This window comes from Lepidothrix coronata, unplaced genomic scaffold, assembly GCF_001604755.1.
Source record: "Lepidothrix coronata isolate B3197 unplaced genomic scaffold, Lepidothrix_coronata-1.0 Scaffold128, whole genome shotgun sequence".
NCBI classification, from domain to species: domain Eukaryota; kingdom Metazoa; phylum Chordata; class Aves; order Passeriformes; family Pipridae; genus Lepidothrix; species Lepidothrix coronata.
Window position 1 is genome coordinate 2471667 of NW_016690308.1, and position 24760 is coordinate 2496426.

At 40.7% G+C, this 24760-nt stretch overlaps 1 protein-coding gene across 5 annotated transcripts in view; it reads left to right on the top strand.

The window, feature by feature from the left end:
- Positions 1–24760, top strand: part of DPP6 (dipeptidyl peptidase like 6) — a 547876-nt gene that overhangs the window by 452816 nt on the left and 70300 nt on the right. For all 5 annotated transcript variants that reach the window (XM_017826535.1, XM_017826536.1, XM_017826533.1 and 2 more), the window contains exon 8: positions 14800–14920. In XM_017826535.1, coding sequence (XP_017682024.1) covers positions 14800–14920 — 121 coding nt within the window. The remainder of the gene's footprint in view (positions 1–14799; positions 14921–24760) is intronic.

Here is a 24760-nt window from a genome sequence, read left to right on the forward strand (position 1 = left end):
AGTAAGAGCCACTAATTTCAGTGCAAGAGGGAACACATTCCCTAAATCTGGGTGTTAATAAGGGGCTCATTCCTCTCATTTGTCCTGCAACATGAGCCATCATTCATGCCTTTGTAGAATGAGTGAAAAACACTGTTAACTTGGAATAGCAGCGTGATATATTCACTATTTGTGGGTGTAAATGACTTTGCAAAATGTCTGTGGAAAAATCCGTCCTTTCCATGGTGCACCCGACAGCACAAAGTCACACTTAGTATTCAGTTTCATCGGCCCACTGGCCTTCAGAGTGGTGCTTGGTGGGTTTTTTTAGTGAATAGGCTGTATCATCCTCAGTTTGTGTGATACTTTCAGCAATACGAGGATGTGGGTGCCATGACAGGACTGCAAAAAAAGTGTTAGGCTGTACCTTCACTCTCTTCCGAGTGTGCTTATCTGCATTAAGAGTCTTCACTCCTTATATTTCCTCTCTTTTTCTGATCATGCCATCTATGACTCAACAGCTACCCACTTTTAAAGTTTTAATTCTGCCACCAAAAAAAAAAAATACCTTCAGTTAATTGATCTTACTGGAATATTTTACCAGTTTCCTCACATTACATCTCTTATAGCGAGGCTCTGCCCACATGCCGAGAGCTCATGTGAGATTCCTGTGGTACATTTGCCCCAGTAGTATCTAAGCAAATGTCAGTAGTTACTATGATCTTGAACTCAGCTTTCATAAAAGTTGTGTGGCTCACAGGCTTGGACCTGTCTATTAATCCAGAAAAATAGTTGCAACGTGAAGAGGTTTCCTTTGATGTTTTTCTTGGCAGTGTGGCCGAAGTCAGGGAGGGCTTCAGGAGTAAGAGACTGTCCAGTGCATATCTGCAGCTAAGGTGCTCAGTGAATAAATCCAAAGCTCTCAGGAGTCTTTTATGTAAGTTATCCCAAAATGAGCGCATCCAGGTTTAAAATATTTGCTTTAAGGACAAGCTAGGAATATCCATGGGCCCTGTTGCCAAAGGAAGGAGGAAGCAGGAGGACTGCTCTGATAAAATGCAGTGAATATTTGTTTACACTGACAGCACTAAATACAGTTCACAGGAGCTGTTAAACTCCCAATTCCAAAAGCAGAAGAACTTCTGCTGTGCTGCTATTTTCTTTTTTTTTTTCCTTTTTAAAATCAGAATCTGTAACAGTCCTGACAGATATTAATGGTAATGGTGACACATCAGATGCTGGGGGAAGCAGTTTTGCACAACTTTAGAGGCAGCAGTTATAATTCTAAAAAATCTCTCTCATAGATCATAGTATTTATTCTTCAAGGAAGGGTAACATTTTTTTGAAGTTTCCCCTGGCCACTCAGTCTTTACTGTTTACTCTGTTTCTTTAAGTACCAAAAACATACAGGAAGAGGATTAGGGTTGCTGGAAGTTTTGTATGCCCTCACACTTACTGCAGCCCCACGAAAGGGGCAAAATGGGGTTTTCCTGCATTCGTAGGCAATGAGCCTTTTCCAGTGTCAACTCCTTTTGGAGCAGGAACTAACTGTTATTCTTTGTAGATTGTGCTGCAATCAAATTTATAATTGGTTCTAAGGTAACAGGAGTTCAGTTTCACAGCAGGTGCAGAAGATGCATTAAAAAATCTCTATTTCAGTGAAATGCAAATAGCAGGAAAAAAAAAAAAAAAAGGAGTGATTCTTTCAGCCCCTGCCAAGTTAGGGGTTTGCAGGTGCCCTCAAAAAGTGAATGCTGAAGCTGGTAAACAGCTTTTTGTCATACATATTGCTGTTTAAAAAAGTGCAATACAGTTAAGATAAATACTGGATTTTCTTAAAACATTTGAAGGATAGATCCTGCTGCACATGACCAGAACCTATCTACCTTGCTTGCTATCTTTTTTTTTTTTTTTAAAGGCTGTAGTACAATGTTTTGCCAACTGGGATGTCTATATACAAGAAAAGCTGGTTCAGTGATGACATCTGGAATTAAACTGGAGTGACTCCTCTAATTAGAATTTTTTTCCTTGCCTGAATTTGTTCCTGTCATGCCAGCTTAGTTCCAGGCAGAAGGACTGCACAGATATCAAGGGAGGAGGACCATTTTCACAGGAGGCACTGAATCATCTGCTGTTGTTCCTATTCCAGCAGGGCTTTTGAACTGCTCTGTGTATAATTGCTGTAGGTCTGTTTGTCTCTACCATTATTTCATAGATTTTTACATCATTATTTTCAAGCTGCTGTTCTCTCACCTTCTCTTTTTTCAATAACATCTGAATCAATATTTAGCTGTGGTCTGCTGTATGTAATTATTCTGGCTTGCTTATCTTGTTAGCTACGAGAAAGAAAGGCTTCTCCCCCACCACCACCTCAGATGTGTATATAAGCTCTATTTAAGCATGGTGAGGGATATTCAGACAACTTTTTACATGGCCCTGCATTCTGGGAAAACAACAATTTCAGCACAGTAACGTGACATCTCCTTCTCATCCCCTTTTCCAATGTCAGAATATGAATTTTTTTAGGGAAATTCTAGTAAGATATATTACACACACCCTGAACACCTGGACATGTTGCTCCTGTCGGGGATTCTCTTTCCCCTCTCCTCTCCCTTTGTTCAAATAATTCCACTGGAAGAGTGTTGTGTTTAGCTTTTCTTTTGTTCGTTGGTTATGTTTTTTTTTTTCCTTTGATGCTCTGCTCTTTGGTACAGTGGCAGTAGTACAGTGTCCTGTTTTTAAATTTGCACATTCTTGTCATTCCTTTGGCATCAGTGGGCTTGTTGTGTTGGGTCCTCATTCCCCAAAGGGAGGCTTCGGCCCAGTCAGTGTTATGAGCTCTGCCGAGAATGGTCCTGTCCCTTCCCCTCTCAGCATCCTTGCTACTGCACCTTCACCAGTGGCAAAAGAGCAAGATATTTAAGATAATTGAAGATGTTACAATAAATCTTACTGAAAAAAAGATATAACTTATTTTATTTTAAATAAGATGTTGCTCTTTTTGTGGGCGTGAAAGATTTCAGAGATAAAAATGAAACAGATTATTTGCCATAGAAGTTTTACAAATAAATCAGAAAGTAAATGCCCTTACACCCAAATATGAGACATAGGATGATACAGGCATCACCCTGGGGGTGAGACACTGCCACAGGCTTGCTCTGTGACTTTATCTATGTCACTTTGTTTTCTGGTTAAGTTACAGCAATATATTCCTACCTTACAGCAGACTTACAGAATTAATGCATTAAATGTTGCAGACAATCACACTCTCCATTAAGGAAACTGAGTGTGTATCTACAAGTGTATATATCAATAGATTCACTTGCTTAGAGCAATTCCCCATCTTGTTTTACTACAGGGAAAACACTGAGTTCTCTTCCTTTATATGTTACCACATTACCTTATGTGCAACTGGAGCTGCATAAAATAAAATATTCCTGACAGTACAACATTCCAGCGTTGGGTCAGTTCCACTGAAAATAATTCCCTCCTATTACAGAAATTGCTTAAATTTCAATTGTGCTTTATGGATATTGAACAATTCTTTTTTGTGAAGGGTAGTTTTCATTTCAGAGGTCTAACTGCTCGAAGTATCTACTTGTCTAAGGGCTCCTGGCATCTTACAAAGCTGTGGTTGGTAGATGATGTCCACTGAAATAAATGCTTATGAAAAGTGTTGTGTTATGAGAGGTGCTGTTTTGTGCCGTGAAAATAGGTACCTTTTACTTTAGATAGCAGCAATCGTTGCTGAGAGCATGATGAAGTGACAGACATCAGGATGCCACGAGCAGGACTGAGCAGTGCCACCCAAGGGACTGCCAGTGTTTCACCTTTGTTTGCGGTGTCGGTCTCTCCTTCCCCAGAAACTGCCACTTGTCAGAGGCATGAGAGAGCCTCAGGAACAATTCTGTTAGCTCTGCTCTTCACCTGCTGGAATAGGTGTTGATTTTTTCTACAACTAAGCTTTTAATTAAAGAAGAGTATTACACTGACTGACTCACTGTCCAAGATCGGACGTGCACCTGGAAGAATCCTGAATCCCAGTTACCAGTTTCTTTATGCTGACACAAGTAATATCTGTGCTCTCCTGAGTCAGGTATTCATTCTATAACACAATAAAATATTTTAAATGAAACACTGTATCATCTCACATTAAATAATCTAATTTATCGTGATGTCCCACATAACCATCAGTGATATTCGATTACAGAATACAAGATAATCCATTAAGCTGAACTTAAAAGCAGAATCAGAGTTCCATACTAAATGGTACATTTAGTATTTCATTCTTTTTATGTAACAAGGCAGTTATAAATTAAAATAACCCCATTAGAATACAGGGCAATGAAATCCAAGCAGACATGGTTCTCTTTGTTGAGGTGAAACAAACCCTCTTTTCTTCCCTGAAGAACAGAAAATAGGACAGCATGTTTTTCTTGAAACATGTAATTTTAAATCTCCTGAATCATGATAATTGTTTATTTGGCTGTACATTGGCAGATTCTAGGTGTGATTAGAATCAGTGTGTGTTGTGGACTCACCTGCTCACAGAATACAAATGGAAATGCACCGAGCACATTGTAAGGATGTTTGTAGAAACCTGAGAAGAATATTAATGCACTGAAGGACTTAAGATGGGAAAATCAAGAGGGAAAAAAATCTTTTCTGTACCCAATTTAAAAGGAAAAATTTTGGAAATGTGTCTCCATATCACAGAAATGTCATTACTCCTCTAGTCTATTATATGGGACTTTATCTCAAGTACTAGTTTTGCCAGTTGGGATTGTCTCTGAAGACCTTTAAACCTACAAGATCTTACAAACTCTACTGATTTCCAAAGAGAGAACCCAAGTGGGATTCTTCCAAGAAAGTTTCTGAACAGGCCAAAGTCTACACTCCTGAATTCCGGAGCTTAATGCTTTTTTTTGCTGTGATATTTCCTCTTGTGATCCTGAACTTCACCACCTCATGGTTTGTGCAGCCTCAGCTGCTCCCAGCTTTCACCTTCCTCTGTAGTTTATCCTTGTTTGAAAGTGTGAGGACCAGCAGAGCATCTTCCTTCATCAACTCCTTGATCAGTTGTGTCAGGACAATGTCATCAATGCCCCCCACAGACCTCCTGGGTTATTATGCCCATGTTGTTGACCCTTCAGCAGATAATGGTAAAGGTCCCCCATGAGGACCAGGGCCTTAGAATGTGAGAGTTCTTGCAGTTACATGAAGAAGTAACTGAAGATCTTGACCAGTCAGCTGGCAGCAGATGCTCACCACAACATCACCCACACCTGTCTGCCTGCTAATCCTGACCTGTAAACTCTCATTTGGCCCTTCATGCATCACCAGGCAGAGCTCCAGGCACCTTTGCTGCCCTGTTGCATAAAGGGAAGCTCCTCCTCCTTGGTGTCTTGGCCTGTCCTTCCCAAAGAGCCTTTATCCATCCGTCACAACCCTGCAGTGTGAGCTGTGCCATCACGTCTCTGTGATCCTATTGGGATTGTAGCTCTACAGTGGCACACAAGCCTTAATGAGATTAGCTCAGTTGGTAGGAGCACAGTGCTAATAATGCCAGGGTTGTGAGTTTGATCCCTATAGAGGCTGTTCACTTATGAGTTGGACTTGATGATCCCTGTCCATACCTTCAGAAACTGGATCGCTTCCAACTCAGAATGTTTTGTTATTCTGTAATTCCTCCTGTTTATTCCCCACGCTGCAAGCATTAGGATTCAGGCACGTAGAGGTATCCATCTGTGACAGTTTCCTTGGAAAAATATGAAAGCTTTCTTCATGGACTTGTGTGCTCATCTTCTCCTTCTTTTTGTGCATTGTTTGAGGTAAGCCTCCTTGAGCCCTGTTCACCAGAGTGTACCTTTTCTTTTTAGCATGGTCTGCCACTTCCAGAACTGGGACACTGAACTTGGTCTGTAGCTCCAGCTCTGTCAGCAGATCAGGACCCTTCCTCACAGAGCCTGAAGTCACCACTTTCCAGCTTTCCCCTTCTCAGTAGTCTCCATTTACCAGCACAGTCATCTCAGACTCTCCCTGCCCCTCCTTTCACACAGGGTTTCAGAGAAGGTCCTTTAACACCCTTTTTGACATCTCTGGTGTTGCAGAGTCCTCTGACAGTCTCCCACTGCTTCTTCACTTCCTTCACCCCTACCCACCTCCTGCAGGCAAGGTGACCATGTCCCCCAGCCCTAAAGAGAATTCTCCTCCAGATCTTGAGACCCACATCCTCCCTTGGCAGTTCTTAAGATGCTGTTCATGGAGCTCTAGACACTGTTCATAGATATAGAAAACATTTCTTTATTTGAAGACATGTAGGAATGCTTTTTCATTTTCTCTGACTTAGTCTCTTTGTTGATCACATGTGATGAAAGCAAAATGAAGCTCTTAATGTTTATTTTTCAAGGGATATCAGTAATTTCCAAGAATATATGGCTAAAATCAGGAGATTTGGACAATTTAAAAGTGGTGATTCTGCTGCATTTCCTTTCCTAGATGTGTAATCAAGGCCACTCATGGAAGCAGATTTTTTGTTTGTCTTTTATAGTAAATCTGATGGCTTCCTTTGCAGAAACAGTTGCATTTCCTTTCACTGAATTGATTTCCATGCACTTAAGCTGTTACACCACTGATGTGTCCAAGACTTCGATCCCCAATGAGAAGCCATGACTGTTTTTGATGTGTTTGTGGGTCAGCACTATACTTATATGCATCAGTCCATACTACTGTATTCTCTGGTTTTAGTGGTCCCCTGGGGTTATTTCAGCTTTCTGTCCTAAAAGCTTTCCTGTAGAATCATTTTAAACTGATGTAGTCCTCATTTTGGTCTAAACATCACCTTTGCCCACCTCTGGGCAGGTTAAAGTTGAATTAAACTAAGTTTTATCTGTTTGTGGCATACCTTCAGAAACTGCTATGCCCTCTAAATCCTTGCTGTCTTAAGGAGTTAGCTTCTTTGAATTAAAGCCCTGGTATGAAAAGCTGAAACTGTAGCCTTTTCTGTCAGTTATTTATCAAGATGTGATTCTCTGTGATGTGCTGATTGTGTGGAAGAGTTTCATTGTTTCATCACTAGTCTTAATAATAACATTTTCATTTTGTAAAGAAAAAGATTTGATTTAAAAATTCTTTATCTGACTCCTCCATCATAATTGCTATCTGCCTCTTTCTTAAATTGTGAACATGAACTGATTGATGGAGAGAATGAAAATATTTTGAAGTTTTTTGTCTTAACATCTTTTTTACCACCTGTTATCAAGCTATATTTAAATGGCAAGAAGAAAAGCCTAATTAAAATACTAGATCTTATTATGTAAGCTCACTGGTGAGGAGCAGTTTATGGTTTTATTACCCTTTTTTGAAGAACTGATAGGAGTTGGCGTAATCATGTCATATGCATTAAGAACAACACTAATGACAGAATGCATTAATGGCAGCTATTTGAACATCAGAGTTTGCATATTATGAGGTTCAAAAGAAGAAATTGGCAGAATATTCATTAAATAATGCATAGTCAATCAGCAACAAGCTTTAGAACTGATTTTGAATTGATCACACATTTTTCTGCTGACGTTGATGTAAGAGCAATAACAGAAAAATGCCAAGACCTTTCTGGTACAATGCTCATCAGCTTTCCTTGATATTACAAAATGAAAACACAATTACTGTATCTGCTTCAAGGTGCTACATGGCTGAGGATGGGCATGCTAATTCTGTGTAGTACAGATCAGTTTTAACTTGGACAAACAGCAGGGAATCTTTCTCTCTGCAGCTTTTCGTTTTCACAGTCCTCAACTTCCAGGTTCCGTACGGCAGTGGAAAAACAAAACTGTCATGAGAAGGGATGTCTCCAAAATATCTAGATGGAATTAGAGGGCACTAGAAATGGAGAGGAGAAGGGAGAGGTCTTTCTCCATGTGCGTTTCCAGGAAGAGCTTGATTGTAATCAAAACTACTTGTGTTCATGGTCTGACACTTCCAAACCCCATTTACATGCCATGACTCTGTTACAGACTTCAACCAGCTATTTAGCATATAAATAAAGGCATAATACTTCTCTGCTTCCTAGACATATTGGAAAAGCAAATCTTTGTATTTTCCTGAGTCTTTCAGATCAATGTGATGGATAGCACCATATAAATATGTAAATAGTTAATATACAGTTCAGCACAAGATATTCCTATCATTGACACCCAAAAGAAAATGAATAGGAATTAAGATATTTTAAGGAAGTTGTCCTATGCTGAAAAGTTAAAAAAAATGTCCTTGATTAAACTGTGGCACTGTTGTAGTGGGTTGACCTTGGCTGGCGACCAGATGCCCACCAAGCTGCTCTATCACACCCCCTCCTCAATGAGCCTGGGGAAGAAAATACTATGAAAAGCTCATGGATTGAGATAAGGACAGGGAGATCACTCTCCAGTCACCATCATGGGCAAAACAGACTCGACTTGGGGAAATCAATTTGATAATTTGCCAATTAGTTGTAACAGAGAGGGACAGTGAGAAATGAAACAGAAATAAACACACCTCTCCTCCCCACCACTCTTTCCTTCTCCTGGGCTCAACTTCGCTGCTGAATTTTCTACCTCCTCCCCCTGAGTGGTGCAGGAGGAGGGGGAATGGGAGTAGCAGTCAGTTCAAATCGCTTCCTCTCTGCTGCTCCTCCCTCCTCACGCTCTTCCCCTGCTCCTGCGTGGGGTCCTTCCCATGGCAGACAGTCCTCCACGACCTGGGTCCTTCCCACGGGTTGCAGTCCTTCAGGAACAGGCTGATCCACCATGGGGCTCCTGCAGCGACCCCGCTCCAGTGCAGGCTCCTCCTTCTCCACTGACTGTGGTGCCTGCAGGGCTGTTTTTCTCACGTTTTCTCACTCTTCTCTCACATATCTAAACCCAGCATTTTTACCCTTTGATAAATACATTGTCACAGGGGCATTACCAGCATCCCTGTTGGGCTCAGCTTTGACCAAAGGCAGGTCGGTCACTTTACACGGATTTTTTTTTTTTTACTAATTATGCAAAATAAATATAAACATTTATGAGAGATGCACAAAATTTTGAAATTATCATGTAATTTTTTTTTAACTCTTCAGAATGCACTCACAGGTAAACTGGTTCTCCAACAAAAGAGCAGAAAGAGAGAAAAGTAAAAGAAGGCTTTAACATTAAAACAGAAAACAATGAAGTACATTACGTGGGATAGGGAGAGACTAGCATGTTCATTTGTAGTTCTATTTCCCCACTCACTGTATCTTCCATTTGGTGTCTGATCTTTTTAAGCCTCAGAGGAAGCTTGCACAGATTCTGGATTTAAAACAGTGTCAAGCCAAGACTTTGTGCCTATCTATACATGAAGGCCAGTTCTTGTTGATCAAACTCTCCGTGTTAAATGGCCAACCTTTCCATGTTATCTATTCTCATAGATAAATCCTGTGGGCTCACCTTGCAGTGTGGAAATCTGCCTTTTAATGTGTAGGAAACATTCACACTTCTCAATGTGCTAATAATTTAAAGTAATAAGCACCTAGGCATTAACTTTATGCTTGGAGATGCTAAATTTGAGTGATGCAGCTCATTCAGTTGACAAGTTATACATGTTAGAAATGGTGGGGTAAAGAGAACATAAACTTAGACTGCCACCTTACAGCTGGAAAATAAATAGGAGCAGTAAAAATGCAGATTAGTGCACATGAATTTATTTTCCTTTGGTCTCTGAAGAAATAGGAATTTCACACACCTCTTTGGCTGGAAGGAAGGTGGGTTGAACAACTGTAAAAGGAGATGTAGTATTCACTTGCTCAAAATAATTGGTCACTGTGACTTTTGAAGTGTTCTTAAAGAGATTATTGTCATTGCATTCCTGAAAAGGTCCATAAATTAATCCATTTAAAAGTACCAGTACTTTAAACACTGCAGCATAATTACTTAATACCACTCTGGGTCAGTTTGGTAGAGAGCACTACTTTAGAAGCCCTTAAGCAGTTGCAAAAACTTTTAAAGAAATCCTCCTTAAATCAATCAGTGTCGTTAAGGCTCTTGTGTGTTTGAAGTGAATAAAGTTTAACTTGTTGTCAGTTCAAATATTTTCCTTACTGTATAAATTTCTTTTACTGGATGCTTAATCTTTGACTTCTCTTCCCATCTCAGGCTTGTGGTCCAATCTGTCTAGTATTTTTTTCTCCAATAGTTGTGTCACACAAGGATGTCAAATGGTTTGAAGTCATCAGTTCTAACACAAATTGCAAACAGACAGAGATTTCTTCCCAGACCACAGGAATTAGTGGTGTGTTGATACCTGAGGCTAAAGTAGTTGTATCTGAAAGTTTCAGGTGACATCCCGAGCCACATAAAACCAACAGCAAAATCCCCATTGATTTTTATTACCCTGGGATTAAGTGAATGCATTTAAAAACCCCAAAACTTTATCTTAATCCCCTCAGATGTTCTAGTTATTTTTGTTAAGTGTTTAATCTTTTGAGCATCTGTTATGACATCCAGCAGGAAGAGAAGGAATTTCTTGTCTTTTGTTAGATCCAGTGGCAAGGAGTTCTACGTGTTAATTCCGATTTCATATAGGAAAAGTATTCTAGGTTTCTTTCATTTTTCTATTGATTGGAGAAATAAAATGGTGAAAATTTTCCCTTTTTTTATGTCCTGTCCATTATCTTGTGCAAATTAAGTCCCTGTTTATTCTATAGAGTCAGCAATTTCTGTTTTTTCAATCTGTGTATGGGTGTTTCCATTCCTCTTACTTGTCTCAGAATATCCTCTTTTTCCTCTGTGTTGAATGTGTCACCATGAAATCAGACATGGTGTCCAACATGGGGATCTACTTGACTTAGCACAGATTGACTTTCCATGCCATTAGTTGTGCTCAGTGTTGGATTTTAAGGCATATATATTGCAAGAACATCCGGGGTAAAGTCTTGCTCAGATATGCACACTGAAAGAGAAGACACCAGAAATTTTGGCTCTGGTCTCTGTCTCCTGTACAGAGAATCGTAAAACTGAGCTTTACCCCTTCTGTCATCATTTTACGTTTGACTAGAAATGCTATGTAAAACAAGCATAAAAGAATGTGAAAGTAGTGTCTGTACATATTTTTTTATTATTTTTCTTTACTAAATTTTCTTATCCTCTAATTAGCTGACAGGATTGATCATTTGATAGAAAGCACTGCTTTGATGTCACAAAACCAAAACAGTAAAAAATACTATATAGGTATTTCATAAGATCACGAAATATCTTTCAAACCCAGAATGTGAAGTAATCCAAAGACATTTCTTTCTTGATGAATAACAGGAAGTTCAAAAGCTTTTTCTTAGTTTATAAGATACATTACACAGAAATCTTCCTTGTGCTGCTTCAGTTATCTTTTATCTTGATTATGGTTGACATTTTTAGGGTACAAGGCACTGTAGTTAGGAGGATAATTTTAAATTCTCTATGAGATGCTGCAGTTTGGCTCTGAATTATATGGGAGACAGTCTGAAGTCAGAGCACTATTATTTTTCCATTACAGCTACCAGATACCTCATACAGCCTGATTAGTGCAATGAGGCTTTGAAAGACAAAACAGTGAAGACAGAAAACATTCCAATGCTTTACAAGGGGAAGGGCAGGCACAGGTTGTCAATCCACCTTCTTTATTTTTCCTGTAAACTCATATAAAATTTAATACAGTACAAAATATCGTTAAACCTTCTTTTGCTGGAAGAATCTGGGCAAGGGAAGGGTTGCACCACTTGAATAACTTCACTTGCTTGTGTGCCTGTCACAGAACAGCTCCCACCCAAGCAGCCTCAGCACATTTAGGGCTCAGACACAGAGATTTGGATTTATTTGAGTCCAAAGTATCTTATTCTGCTTAACCTTCCTGATTGTTATGCATATTTAAGCTTCAACAACCCTCCCATATGCAGACTAGCTAACACATAAAATGCTTTACTTGGAATCCCTTATCTGGCTCCTCTGTTTACTAAAATTCAAGGAGAAAGTAGTATCTTCCACAAAGTATTTTCTACTTTCAAAACCTATGAATTGAGTGCAGCTCTTCTTAGTTTAAAAGGAAGAAGAGCAAGCTACAGTTTCAGTCATAAGTTTTACCCTTAGGCAAACTCACTATAACTGCTGCCAGAATTAAATTAGGATGTGTACTTTCTTCTGGAATCTTTCCAACTCATCTTTAGGTGAAACATAAACTGTAAGAGGATGTGAAACAGAAACTGAAAGCAAGTATTTTTCACAGTTCTGTCTTTTCGTAACACGGGAAATTGCATTCTAGTGTCATGGTAAAGATACATAACATTTATTCCAATATCTTCAAGTGTATAAAAACCCATCTGTAAATGTCTACTAAATTATGGTAACAGTTTGTCTTTCAGTCTAAGTAGCTTTCTGATACCCTGTTCAGTACATCTTTGCAGTCTGAGTAGAGTTTAAAAATATTTTAAAGGCAGGGATGGGGAGCAGAATGAAGCCCCCATAATCCAAGGGGAAATGGTTGGTGACCTGCTACACCTCTTAGACACACACAGGTCTGTGGAGATCCACGCAAGGGTACTGAGGGAGCCTGCAGAAGTGATCACTGAGCCAACTTTCCATCATTTACCATTAGTCATGGCTAACTGGGAAGGTCCCAATTGACTGGAGGCCAGCAAATGTGATGCCCATCTAAAAGAGCTAGTGGTATGAGGGTCAGCAAGGTGAAATGCTGGGTCTTGCACTTGGGTCACAACAACCCCCTGAAGCACTATAGGCTGGGGGAAGAGTGGCTGGAAAGCTGCCTGGTGGGAAAGGACCAGGGGGAGCTGGTTGATGTTGGCTGAACATGAGTGAGCGTGTGCCCAAGTGGCCAAGAAGGCCAATGGCATCCTGGCCTGGATCAAAAAATAGTGTGGTCAGCAGGACAAGGGAAATGATTGTCCCTCTGTACTCAGCCCTGGTGAGGCTGCACCTCAAATCTTGTGTTCAGTTTTGGGCCCCTCACTACAAGAAAGACATTGAGGTTCTGGGGTGTGTCCAGAGAAGGGCAATGGAGTTGGTGAAGGGTCTGGAGCTCAAATCTTATGAGGAACAGCAGAGGGAGCTGGTATTGTTTACCCTGGAGAAAAGGAAGCTGAAGAGAAACTTTTCCTCAACTGCCTGAAAGGAACCTGCAGCCAGGTGGGGGTCGGTCTCTTCTCCCAAGTAACATGTGATAAGACAAGGAGACATGGCCTCAAGTTGTGCTGGGGTGGTTTATATTGAATATTAGGAACAATTCCTTCACTGAAAGGGTTTTCAAGCATTGGAACAGGTTGCCTGTGGCAGTGGTGGAGTCACCACCCCTGGAGGTATTTAAAGGGCGTGTAGATGTGGCACTGAGAGACATGGTTTAGTGGTGGGCTTGGCAGTGCTGGGTTAGCAGTTGGACTCAATGATCATAGAATTGCAAAATCATAAAATGGTTTATGTTGGAAGAGACCTTAAAGACCTTAATGGTCTTTTCCAACCTAAATGATTCTGTGATTCTGTGATTCTACCAAGAGCAAGATGCGGTTGACTTTGGAGTGAGGGGACAGGAACTGTGTCATTGGTGACAGCGAAACACAGAACAAAGCATTTAACCATGTTATAAAGACTGATGCCATGGAAAAATATTTTTATATAATGGCTGGCTAAAGCACTGATCAGCATTTAAACACCTAAATGAAGAGCCTGACTCATGGGAGCATTCTTAGAGCAGTAGATCTAATGACTGAAAAAAATTTCTTTAAAAGAGAGTGGGGGGCTTATTTAGGAGTCTTATGTTAGATTGCCTTCCTGACAATCTTGAATTTAAATTTTTATGATTGATAAGAATTTTATATTTCTTAATTCTTCTCCAAGATGTATTTGCTTTCCCTCAGACAGCACCAGCTTTGTGAGAAGGTGTTAGCAGAGGCAGACAGAGGTAACCAATGGCAGTCCTTAGTGTGAGCCTGCCCTTGCCTTCCCAGGGAGCTGTGAGATCCCATGACATTTTGGTCATGTAATCTTTCAGCAACCTGAATCCACTAGAGCCTTGCAACATGAGGGAGGAGGTTTCCAAACATGGGGTGGAGGTTATTGGCAGCTGCATCCATGCTGGCAGGGAGGTGAGACCCCATGGCCTTTGTCCCACCTACCCTGGCTCCTGGAGGAAGGGGACCTGGGAACTGGGGAAGGGTGGGAGGTCTAGCACACCCCTTTGTGTCCTTGGAGCATAAACTCCTGCTCCCCAGATGAAACACCAACCTCTTCATGCTTGGTTGGCCAACGTGGTACAGCCACATAGACTATCCCTATTGAATAGCAAATGTTATCTCATTGGATCTGCATTAAAAACAAGATTCAGATTTATCTAAAAGATTGCCAGCTGTGTTTTAAGGAAGCAGGAGCAGTTGGAAAAAAGCAAGAAGCCATTTTCAGTAGCCAGTTCAGTCACCACGTGGCATCAGCATCAGCTCTGCAAACTGCTACTGTGTCCTAGACCACTTTTTCAAAATCCTGAGTGTTGGCATTCTTCATGTCATGCCCTCTAACTGCAGTGTTCAATTTCTGAAACAAAGACACAAGTGAGAAACATAAAACTTGTATCAAAGCACCAAGGCTTCAGTTTGTTGTAAAATAGCATCTTTCTATTAGCTGATGGCATTGGAAGCAAGTTGTGGAAATCCTTTTTTCGGACAAAAGACACTCTAAAAATGTGAAATGTGATTTTGTGCTGCCGATTATTGTAAAAGCAAAATGCAACATTTTATAATGGAGCCACTGCTTAATGCTGTTCTCTTTTTCTTTTTTCCCTTCAAATCAGATATTTATCTTTGAGAATAACATCTATTACTGTGCTCATGTGGGGAAACAAGCCATCCGAGTGGTCTCCACAGGAAAGGAAGGTGTTATTTTCAATGGGCTCAGCGACTGGCTGTACGAAGGTAGGACACAACATTTAGGGCAGTAGTTAGTCATGAGTTTGAGTTACACTCTAGATTTACAGAATTGGCTGGATTAGACATCCAGCATTGCATTTCTGGGGACTGGTGGAGCACGGAGTTGAAAATCTGCTATTCTAACAGTTGCCTGATGTGCTGGACTGGAAATAATGTGAAATGATGTAAGAATTCTGTTTTCAGGCTGTTTTCTTTCCCTTAATCCAAAGGTAATAAATCACTGAGCTTTAATGAACAGAACTGCTTCATTATTTAATGGCCCCTGCAATCACTTATAGATGTGCCAGTTTTCAAATCACAAAAAGGACAGAAATGGAGAGGGGAAGGGGTTTTATTTTAAAGGAAGAAGCGAGGAAACAATTGTACTTGATTATCTGTTTTCCACAGTGCTAGGTGGGCCCTGGAAGCTGCCCAGATCTTGCTACCTAAAAGAAAAAATTTCTAAAATCAAACAGGTTCTCCCAGTAATTGGCTTCTTTCCCTTGAAAATGAGCCTGACAGGGTAGAGGGTCATCTCTGAAGCACTGCTTTGATCCTTTCAGCTGGCAAATGGCCATTTAGGTGTCTGTGAGCAGCTGCTTGCAAAGTGATCTCATCTGCTCCCTGGCTTAGGAAAAGATCCATGCTATCCCCAGTTCTTCTGGGCTTTTAAGCTAATACTGTATCAGAATTAAAATTTTAACGTATACATATAAATATAACAGGCAGACAACGTGCATCCCTCTCTGTTGCTATCTAATGCTGAGAGCAGTTCCTTCTCACAAGGATCCTGGTTTTTGGACCTGGCAGTGTCTCTTTCCTGTGACACAGTTTCCCTCTAAAGTCACACTTTCTCCTACAGCTCCCATCATAGTTCCAAAGTGTTTTTACCTCTACAGAGAGAAAGTTTCCAGACACATCTATTAACTCTGTCCTGTTGACTGCTCCCACTTTTCTTGAGGCTTAATAGAACAGAATAGGTTGCAAGATGCCAGTTGCCATTAATTGGTGTAAGAATATGAATCACTCCTTAAATTACTCTGTATCACAGCTAAGCTGAGAACGTCTAACTCAGGAATTATGGAATTAAAATAAATTACTTTATTTGCCACTCTCTAAGAAGCTGTTTCCATAAATCAGTGTATAAATTCATCAAACACATCAGTGGAAAAATCTGATAGCAGTTTATTACATTTGATATTTAAATGTGTCTACCACAGAATATTTGCAAGTAAATTTCTTCCTTGTGAAGGACACCAGAGGAGTGGCTAAGAAGTTACAAAATGCTAATTTTCTTTCACTTTTTTTCTTTGTGTATTAATTTGCTGCAGCAGTTGTGGGCAGGCCTCTTTCACTCTGTAGGTCAAATGTGCCTACTACTACCACCCACATCTTGCTGATAAACATCATTTAGTACATAAGGTTTTCTTGTAGAGTCTCACACACAGCACCACGCTGAGAGGAGTTTGTCAAGCCCGTGAACTCCAAGCACACCAGCAAGCCCATGATGGCACTTGTTTTGCTGACACACATTTTTATTCAATTATAGGATTGCTCAGGCAATTTCTTGGCTGACATTGACTTTCACGTTTGTCCTTTATAATGAACTTGCTTGTAAACTTTATGTTAATGTACCAGGGTAAGAAATGAACGTATGATCAAACAGAGTCAGGTTATCCCAAGCCAGGTTCTGTAACCTCTCTGTGAGGCACGAGCAGATTAGAACCATTGAGCCTGCTATTCACTGGGAGTATGTTTTGAAGGAATTAAGAGATACCATCCCTTTGGAAATATCAGTTTGTGTCCAAATACAGTTTATATTGAACTAAATAATTCTCTTACTTCACAAGCAAGGCGTAGAAGGTCCTACAGGAAAACCCAACATATAAACGTTCCCAAGTAGTGAGGTGCTGAATCCAAAATCAAATCCAGAGCTGAACAGTGTGAGCTGAGCTCCTTCTCATGCACCACATCACTTGTGCAAACTTCTTGGAGATAAAGCTGGGACCAGCATCGGGGCTGAGGACTTGTGGCAGATGCTTGAAAAAAGCTGAGGGGCAACAGTGTCTACCATGTTTAGATGGATCTACCATGTTCAGATGGATCTACCACGTTCAGATGGATCTACCATGTTCAGATGGATCTACCATGTTCAGATGGCAGCTGTCTACATGCATGGATGGATGGAGCAGGATCCCAGAAGAACTTGGGTTTTGCATGGTGGTAAATGGATAAGGAGCACTGAGAGATGAGGGACACCTCCCCATCGGAGTCCATGGGAATTCAGGTGTCATCAGTGAGGCTGAAGCTTTGCCCTGGCAGAAGCTGGGAGGCTCTGCCAATACACTGTTACCAGTGCCTTTGTTTTTCCAAATTTTCTTCTTTTCATGGGCACCACCTCTTCAGCGAGATAAACTGGAGCAACATTTTAAATCCATACCTACCTGACTCGAAATGCTTGAAAACTGGGCAAAGACTTGAATTTGCCACCTCAGGGCTCTTTTTCCTCTTCTCACGCTGCCGTTTGTAGACGTGCCTTCCCCACCTCCCTGACGGAGCTGGGTGGGATGCTCAGGCCCGTGTTTGTTTGCACTGCTGTCGTCTCAGCGAACCACCGGGATGGATGCTGAGCATATGTAGAAATCTCGTTCCATCTGTGCAGGCATCTACAGCAGATAGTCTGCTAAGGAGCTGCGAGAAGCGGGATCGCAGAGAGTTCAGCGCACTCCTCTTCCTCACGTGCTCTTTTTGCTGCTGAAGTTGGTGGCCCCTGGCAGCGACAGCCGAGCCTCCTCGCAGCACCCGCCTGGTTACTGTGACAGCTCACAGCCTGCTTCTCGCTTTCCCTGAATGCAGCACAGAAAATAACAAAACTTGGTGTTTTCCGTTTGCAGAAGCTGATTTTGAATGTCTTTTATTGTATGTAGCAGGAGCACATCAACAGCAATCCTCCCTCCCCTTTCTGTGAGCTGTCTTCGTATCACACTCTGCAAATGGCAATCCCAGCAGTGACACCCTTTGGGGTGACTCCTTCTCCTCCTTCTACTCGTTCTACACTTCATATGAAAGGTAGACCTGGAGGGGACACTTTTCTTCATAACTTTTGCTTTTGTCATTGCTTTTGTCACAACAGAATAGATGCACTCTACTACTAATCACGGGTTTTTAGTAAGTCCAGAAGCAGAGCAGATCTAGAGTAGAAGTGACAGACTTTCTGCCCTGGAAAAATGCTGAAGTTCATTTCAATTCAAGTTAAGCTCTGCTTTTGTAAGTCTGCCAAAGGGGAAAAATTTCTTCGAGGTATTTATGCTGATCTGTAGACTTTTGATAATATAGTGAAAAACATTTCAAATCAATCAGAGCTTAATCTACTTAGTGCATTTAGCTGGAAGGTTATAGATTGATACATAGATTACTGTAACATGAAAGCATAGATTAAACATGGGTTTTATTACTAAAATAAGCATTGACAATGTTTTCACAGTCTGACTGAACATTTTCAGAGCTGTGCCTGATAGATGCTTACACTAAAATGGAGTAATATCCTATAAAAGAGAGTTTAAAGTTCTGCAGCTGAAATCAGCTACACATTTAAATGCATAGCAGCAGCAAAGAGTGGTTTATATTTCAGTTTGCTGTATGATCATTGTTGGTTTGAGAATACGTTTCAGCAAAAATGAATCTTAAAGATAATTTTAAAACAGTAGCACAAAGTACTTCCAAAGCAATATGATAAGAGTATTTATATGTTCTTTATATAAATAGTATTTTTTTAAAACCAGTGTACATTTAAAAAGTAAAGCACAGGTAAAATTCATTTCATTTAAACACTTAATTGGGGTACTCTTCCACAGGAATCAATTCTGATCTAGTGTGATAATTAAAGTGTCTTCATTTGCCACCAAGCACTTAGAGAGGCTGTTCAGATATTGTGAGGAAGGGTGGCAGCAAGGTAGTCTGACAGAAGTCACCTTTGTGATCCTGTTAAGTGAAAAAGAGAAGGTTGAGATGTCCCTGTGTTGCAGTTTGGAAGCTCATTAAGCTTAGGATTGTGTGATGCTGAATCCTGGGGAATGGGGCAGGAGGACTTCCCTCCATACTGGCACGTTACTTCCAGACCAGGAATACCCCAGCAGAGTAATTCAGTGTCCTGTTAGCAGGACAGAGACCTTCTGTGGGATGCACTGCTTTAAAGTCCCAGTGTGGTCTCCTTTGAGCAAGTGTGTGTTCACAAATATAGAGAGATAACTTCTGGAATTATGCTCTACTGCTAAGTGTGTGCTTGGAAATCATGGAGGAGTAGCATGTGGCACAGTGGTGTGTGCTGCTGCCACTGGTGGGAGGGGAAGGACGGATTTTCACCTATAGGTGGTCCTATTCCACCCATAAAGTGTGAAACTGAGGGGTTTCCCTGTGTTTTGCTGCATGTACCCACAGTTGTAGGAGTAGAAACTAGAAAAACTTAGAAACTATTTTGCAGTTGGGTCTGTGGGACACATTTTTGGGTTTTAGGGACTTTGGTTGCAAAAGTAAGAATTGCATGTGAGTTACCCCCTCATCTCATGTCACCGCCAGAGGATCAGAAGGGTTTGTCCTGGAAGTCTCTAAATCTAAAGATCATCTCAAAGATTGCATCCCCATTCCAGACTTAGTCCTGACACCATGGCTGTGACATCTCATCTGGACTTCTCCTCATCCTCACGTCAGAGGGAACAACATCTGGCAGTGAAACCTCAGCCCCGGCTGTCATGACACACGTTTAAAACTCTTACACAAGATGAGCTACACGCAGCCATCACTTAAAACTGATATCTGCTTTGTTGAGCTTAATGCACATTGGCATTGCTGTGCTTTATTTTTGGCTAGGAATCAAGAGGAGGAGGGGAAAAAAGACTCTTTTTTTTCAGAGATAATTCCTGTGCCTTATTAATCTTCATTTTGCCTGCGTCTTGCATGATCACCAACAGATCCTCTAATGTGACTTCGCAGTGACACCTGGTGGGGGAGGCCAGGATGTCATCGTCATCAAGACAATGAAACTGCAGATCTTTTTGCTGCAAGACGTAGTAAAGGGTCCCAATTTCCCCTCACGTAAGTTTCCCTGAAACTCTCTCTGAGCTTATGGGAACTACACATCCAAAGCTCCTGGCTGATTCATGCTAATAGTGCTTCTGTTCCTTTTCTAGACTTTATAAAGAGAGGAAAGAGAACACAGTAATAAAGAAAAATCTTTTCCATAATTTAATCAGCATCTCGCAAAAAATATCAGAGGGTATATTTAGAGCATGTATGACTGGTCTCAGAAGAGCAGCGCCTGGTAGGAGCTGCCAAATCAAATATCAGTTATTTTGAGCAGTACCTTTTATGCTTATAGTATTTCATGCAAGTTAAGTAGACATATGTCTTAAGTTTAGAAGTATTAATTCTGGGACTCTGGAAGAAGTCTCAGTGCTGGGAAAATGCTCAGTAATTCTGCTGCAGCAATGCCTTAACTAATTTGGTGGTGTGCTCAATTTTTCATTGTATAATATGAGAATGCTGTTTCTGCTTGGAAACAGGAACTTTGATGATCAAATTATGCCTGAATTTGAAAAGGGACATTCATAATTAGTCTGAAAGCAAGTATGTCCTGAAGTTCCTGTTCAGTGCCACCAGAGAGGGAGGAGATATATCCTAATATTTCACAGTCAGGGTTAACCTTTCCCAATAATTAGTAGCTCCAAGACTTGTTGGGGGAGGTTGAGATGAAGAATTAGACTGAGTCATCACTGCATTTTTTAAGATACTCTGGATAAATAAATCTCTTTCCATGCAAAAGCCAGTGCTCCAGACAGCTAAAGGTACCAGCCCTAATGGGACTATGAAAGATTCCTTTTTGGCAAGATATGTGAAGAATCACTGGGACAGAGATTATAGATTTTAATTTGCTTTTAAGAACTTTCACATTATGAGTCACAAAGAAAATATTTCATAGACATGGATAATTTTGCAATTCTACACAGCTGCTATGGGGTGAAGGGAATATGGGAAACATTTGGAACTGGGAAATGGCATCAGATAGGGCCACAAATGCACTTCAAAGCTAACAGCCCTTAGTTTGCCCTCAAGTGCATGCTGATGTTTTTCAGGGTTTTTGGGGAAGCTGCATGGAATTTGTTCTCTCATTTGTGTGCTTGTTCAGGCGAGGTAGCAAAAACAGTGTGGTGCTTCAGTGACATTGTCACCATACTAAAATAGCAAGTTTTTCTCTGTTTTGCATATTGGACGTCATTCACTGTTGCCCATTCAGTATGTGCAGCTCCTGTGTGGCTCCTGGGGCTATACAAGTCCCAGTTAGCCATTATTTAGCTGCCTGTTGAAGGTGACAATATTTTTGTGCACCTTGTGTGCATGCTGATTTATACCAAATGGGCATAAAATCTGCCCAGTTTAGTTGCAGTTAAAGAAAGACTGAAGAGCAGCTCTTCACCTCAGCCATATGTTTGAAGTGGATATTTCCACCGTACATAATTCTGTTTCAAGGAAGATGAAATAGATGCAACATTGTTGTGCCTTCTCCACATAAAAGCAGAGGAAAAGAGAGTCTTAAATTTCACCAGATAATGTCATGAAAGGTTTGGTAGAAGCTCCCTCACCTTCCTGCTTTGGTGGAGGTTCCCCTGTCCCAGGGAAGCTCACATTACAGGTTGCATCACCAGAACAGGCTTCTGGCCCTTCTCAGTAGGCAAAGGTCAGGGAAAATTGAACCATTTGCAATGCCCATTGTGAATGCCTGCCTAGAAATCAGCAAGCTCCTGAAAACTTTAAAATGTGCTGTTACCTGGACTGGCTTCAAAATTGAGCACTGCACCATGAGAAACCTTGCCAGCTCTAACCCAGTCTTTAACCTTCCCTTTCTGCAGAAGGTTGTTTGGAAGGAGGCTGCTGGCCAAAACCAACACCTGTCATCCTCTAATTTTTGGATCACCATCATTCAGTTTTCAGGATGGTTTCTGGAAGGAAAACAGAATATTGTTTACTGTGGTCAGTGATCTCCTTGGGGCAGTGGAAGGAAGCCAGTTGTCAGTCCTGATGTCACTGGTCAGCCAGTAGCTGCCAGCCCCTTAAGAAGTGTTCAGTGAGTGAAGCTGGGTTTGTTTGCCCTGAAGGCCTGTTAGGTATCACAAAATAGGTATTGTATCACTTGAGTCAAATATTTCCCAAAAATGGTGTTTTATAAGTTGTATAACAGAGCTATTATGGTTTTCTGCTTGTACAGGAGTTCTATTTCTCTGCACCAATTTCATTACAGTGGCCTTGGGTTAAATTGTCTATTGGAGATCTGTGTCCTCATTTTCTGATTATGCTGGTATTTTTAATAACCAATTAGTATACTAGCACTTTAAATATTGCAGAACAGATTTTGACCTATGCCATGCTAAGTTGAATTCTGGAATAACTCCATGAAAGCTAATAGTGATGCTCTGGATCCACACCAGGATGCTGAATGATAGGGTCTTGCTGTAATATTCATGCTTTATATCCACTGTCAGAGTTTCAAAGGAAATATCTTAAACTGATATTATTCCCAGAAAATTAAGAGAAGAATGTTATTTTCCAATTCAGTCAAATTTGAGAGCTGTGCTTTTCCTCTATAGAATCATATCTGTGGTTTGATAGGATAAAACACAGAGGATGTATTCAGGTGAGCAGATTCACTGTGGGTAAAACAAAAATGCATCATTTCCATGTTGGTAGAATTGAACCTGTGGCCTGTGATATACATAAGAGTCTTCCAAGATGTAGAATGTTGTAAGAGATTAAAAGAATTGAATTAATTTGTACAAATCTATGTACAGTATTATTGGGTGGAAATATAGCTGTTAGGGCATGTTTCCCAGGGATACTGTAGGCACCTTTGTCCTGGGGGATTTTTGAGAGTGAATTAGACAGATTTTTGTCATGGCTTGTTGAGATAAACATCAATCTTATTTCAGTGCAAGGGAGGGATTAGACAATTTCTTTGGGCTTCTAGATCTGAAGTTTTATGATTATATATACAGTTTTGATGGCTTTTTCTGATATCTTTGCAGTTAGACATCTTGGCTCTGATATTACAAAGTCATTGTAAGAGCTCTTGGAATATCCCTTCAGAATTTACAGAATACCTGTTTTTATATATAACAGGGTGAATACACATAAACTGCTTGGACAAGATGGGTGTAGGGAATGGAGCTCTCTATTATGATACATTTATTCTCATTATTCCCCTGAGGGAAACTGCTCATTTTCTTTTTCTGGGAGTGTCCAAGTACTTTTATTTGAAAAATATGTTTTAGAGAAAACAAGCAAGCTTCATGTTTTTAAAGTGCTGCAATCAAAAAGTGATTAAAAGGACAGAAAGAAATAATGAAATTGAAAGATAGCCATAGAAATTTTATGTTAGTGCGTGATCCCATCAATTTGACCTAAAAAGTCATTTTCTGTAGTTTTTTTCCTCGATGCACGGTTCTTCCTTGGTACAGCCTTGCTTGTGGAAATTCAGGGGCCAGTGGAAAAGCTACAGGCTGTTTAAATAGCTGTCCTCTTTGTCTCACTGCTTCCTGGCCTGAATAAAGAGTATCTGCCTTAAGAAATAAAAAAAAAAAAAAAAGAAAAAATGAATGTACTCTGTCCAAATTAGAACGAGTGGAAGCTACATGAAAGGGATGAAAATTCTGCTGAGATATGTGAGTCTCACAGTTGGCCTGTCCATTGTTGTATAATAGCAGGGAAATCAAAAGAATATCCAAAATGATGACACAAGTCAGCTTATGATTTGTGTACTTCAGCTCCTGTAATTAAAAAAAATAAATAAAATAAAATAGAAAAACAACAAACAAACAAAAAACTCAAACAACAAAACCCAAGGAACCAAGTTGAAAAAAAACAAAGAACCAAGTTGAAGTGCAGTTAAAAAACTACAACTTAAAATCCTTGTGCCAGCTGTAGGGAGTCAGAGGTCAAAGTGGGCTTGTGATTAGGAGGACAGAGGAGTTATGACATGGGAAATACAAAGGGTGAATCACTGCCAAGGGCTGACTGGGGACCAGGGATGCCCCCACAGAGCTCAAGTTCACTGTTTCAACAGAACGGGCAAGAGGTTAAAACTCTGTATGTGAAAAAAGACCTTCAACATTCCTATCTGTGCTGCATGTGCTTGGCCTTGCATGAGGCATAGTAACCAACATGGTCAGATCCTGGTATTGGGAGTACAAGTCTTGTTTTTCCACCAGTGTTTTGAGCTACCAGCTCTCCTCTGGACCTCAGATCTTTGGAACATAAGGGATCTGGGTGTTGCAGCACATGGTATTTTTCAGACTGGGGCAAAGAAGTCCAGTGGTGACTGCAGTGTTGATAACAACCAGGACAGGGAGGTGATTCTACCTGGATTTTGCTCTGGATCAGGAGAACTGGAGAACTAGAGCAGATCGTTAAAGTGATCAGGTTGTATACCAGCATTTTCTAGAAGATGAAGCATCCAGGGACTATATCACCCTGAACACTCAATTAATTGTTGCTATAAGTAACTACCATATGGTGTAGCTCCTGCACCAGCTGCTTTCCAGTCTTCAGTGGGTACGGGTCTAAGGGGAAACTATGCCACGGAGTTAATGGTAATTAGAAAAGTGGGGGGAAATAGCGTATTTTAAAGATGATATTTAAGGTTTTGGATGGTTAAGTAGTAAAATATAGGTGGACAGGGATGTACTGGCTGCTTTGTGCCGGCCTGGGGATGCCAGGTGCCTGCAAACCCCGCACACGTGTGCACAGGAGCCAGCGTGACACAGCAGGGAGTGAATCCAGGAGGATGGCAGAAACCTTCAG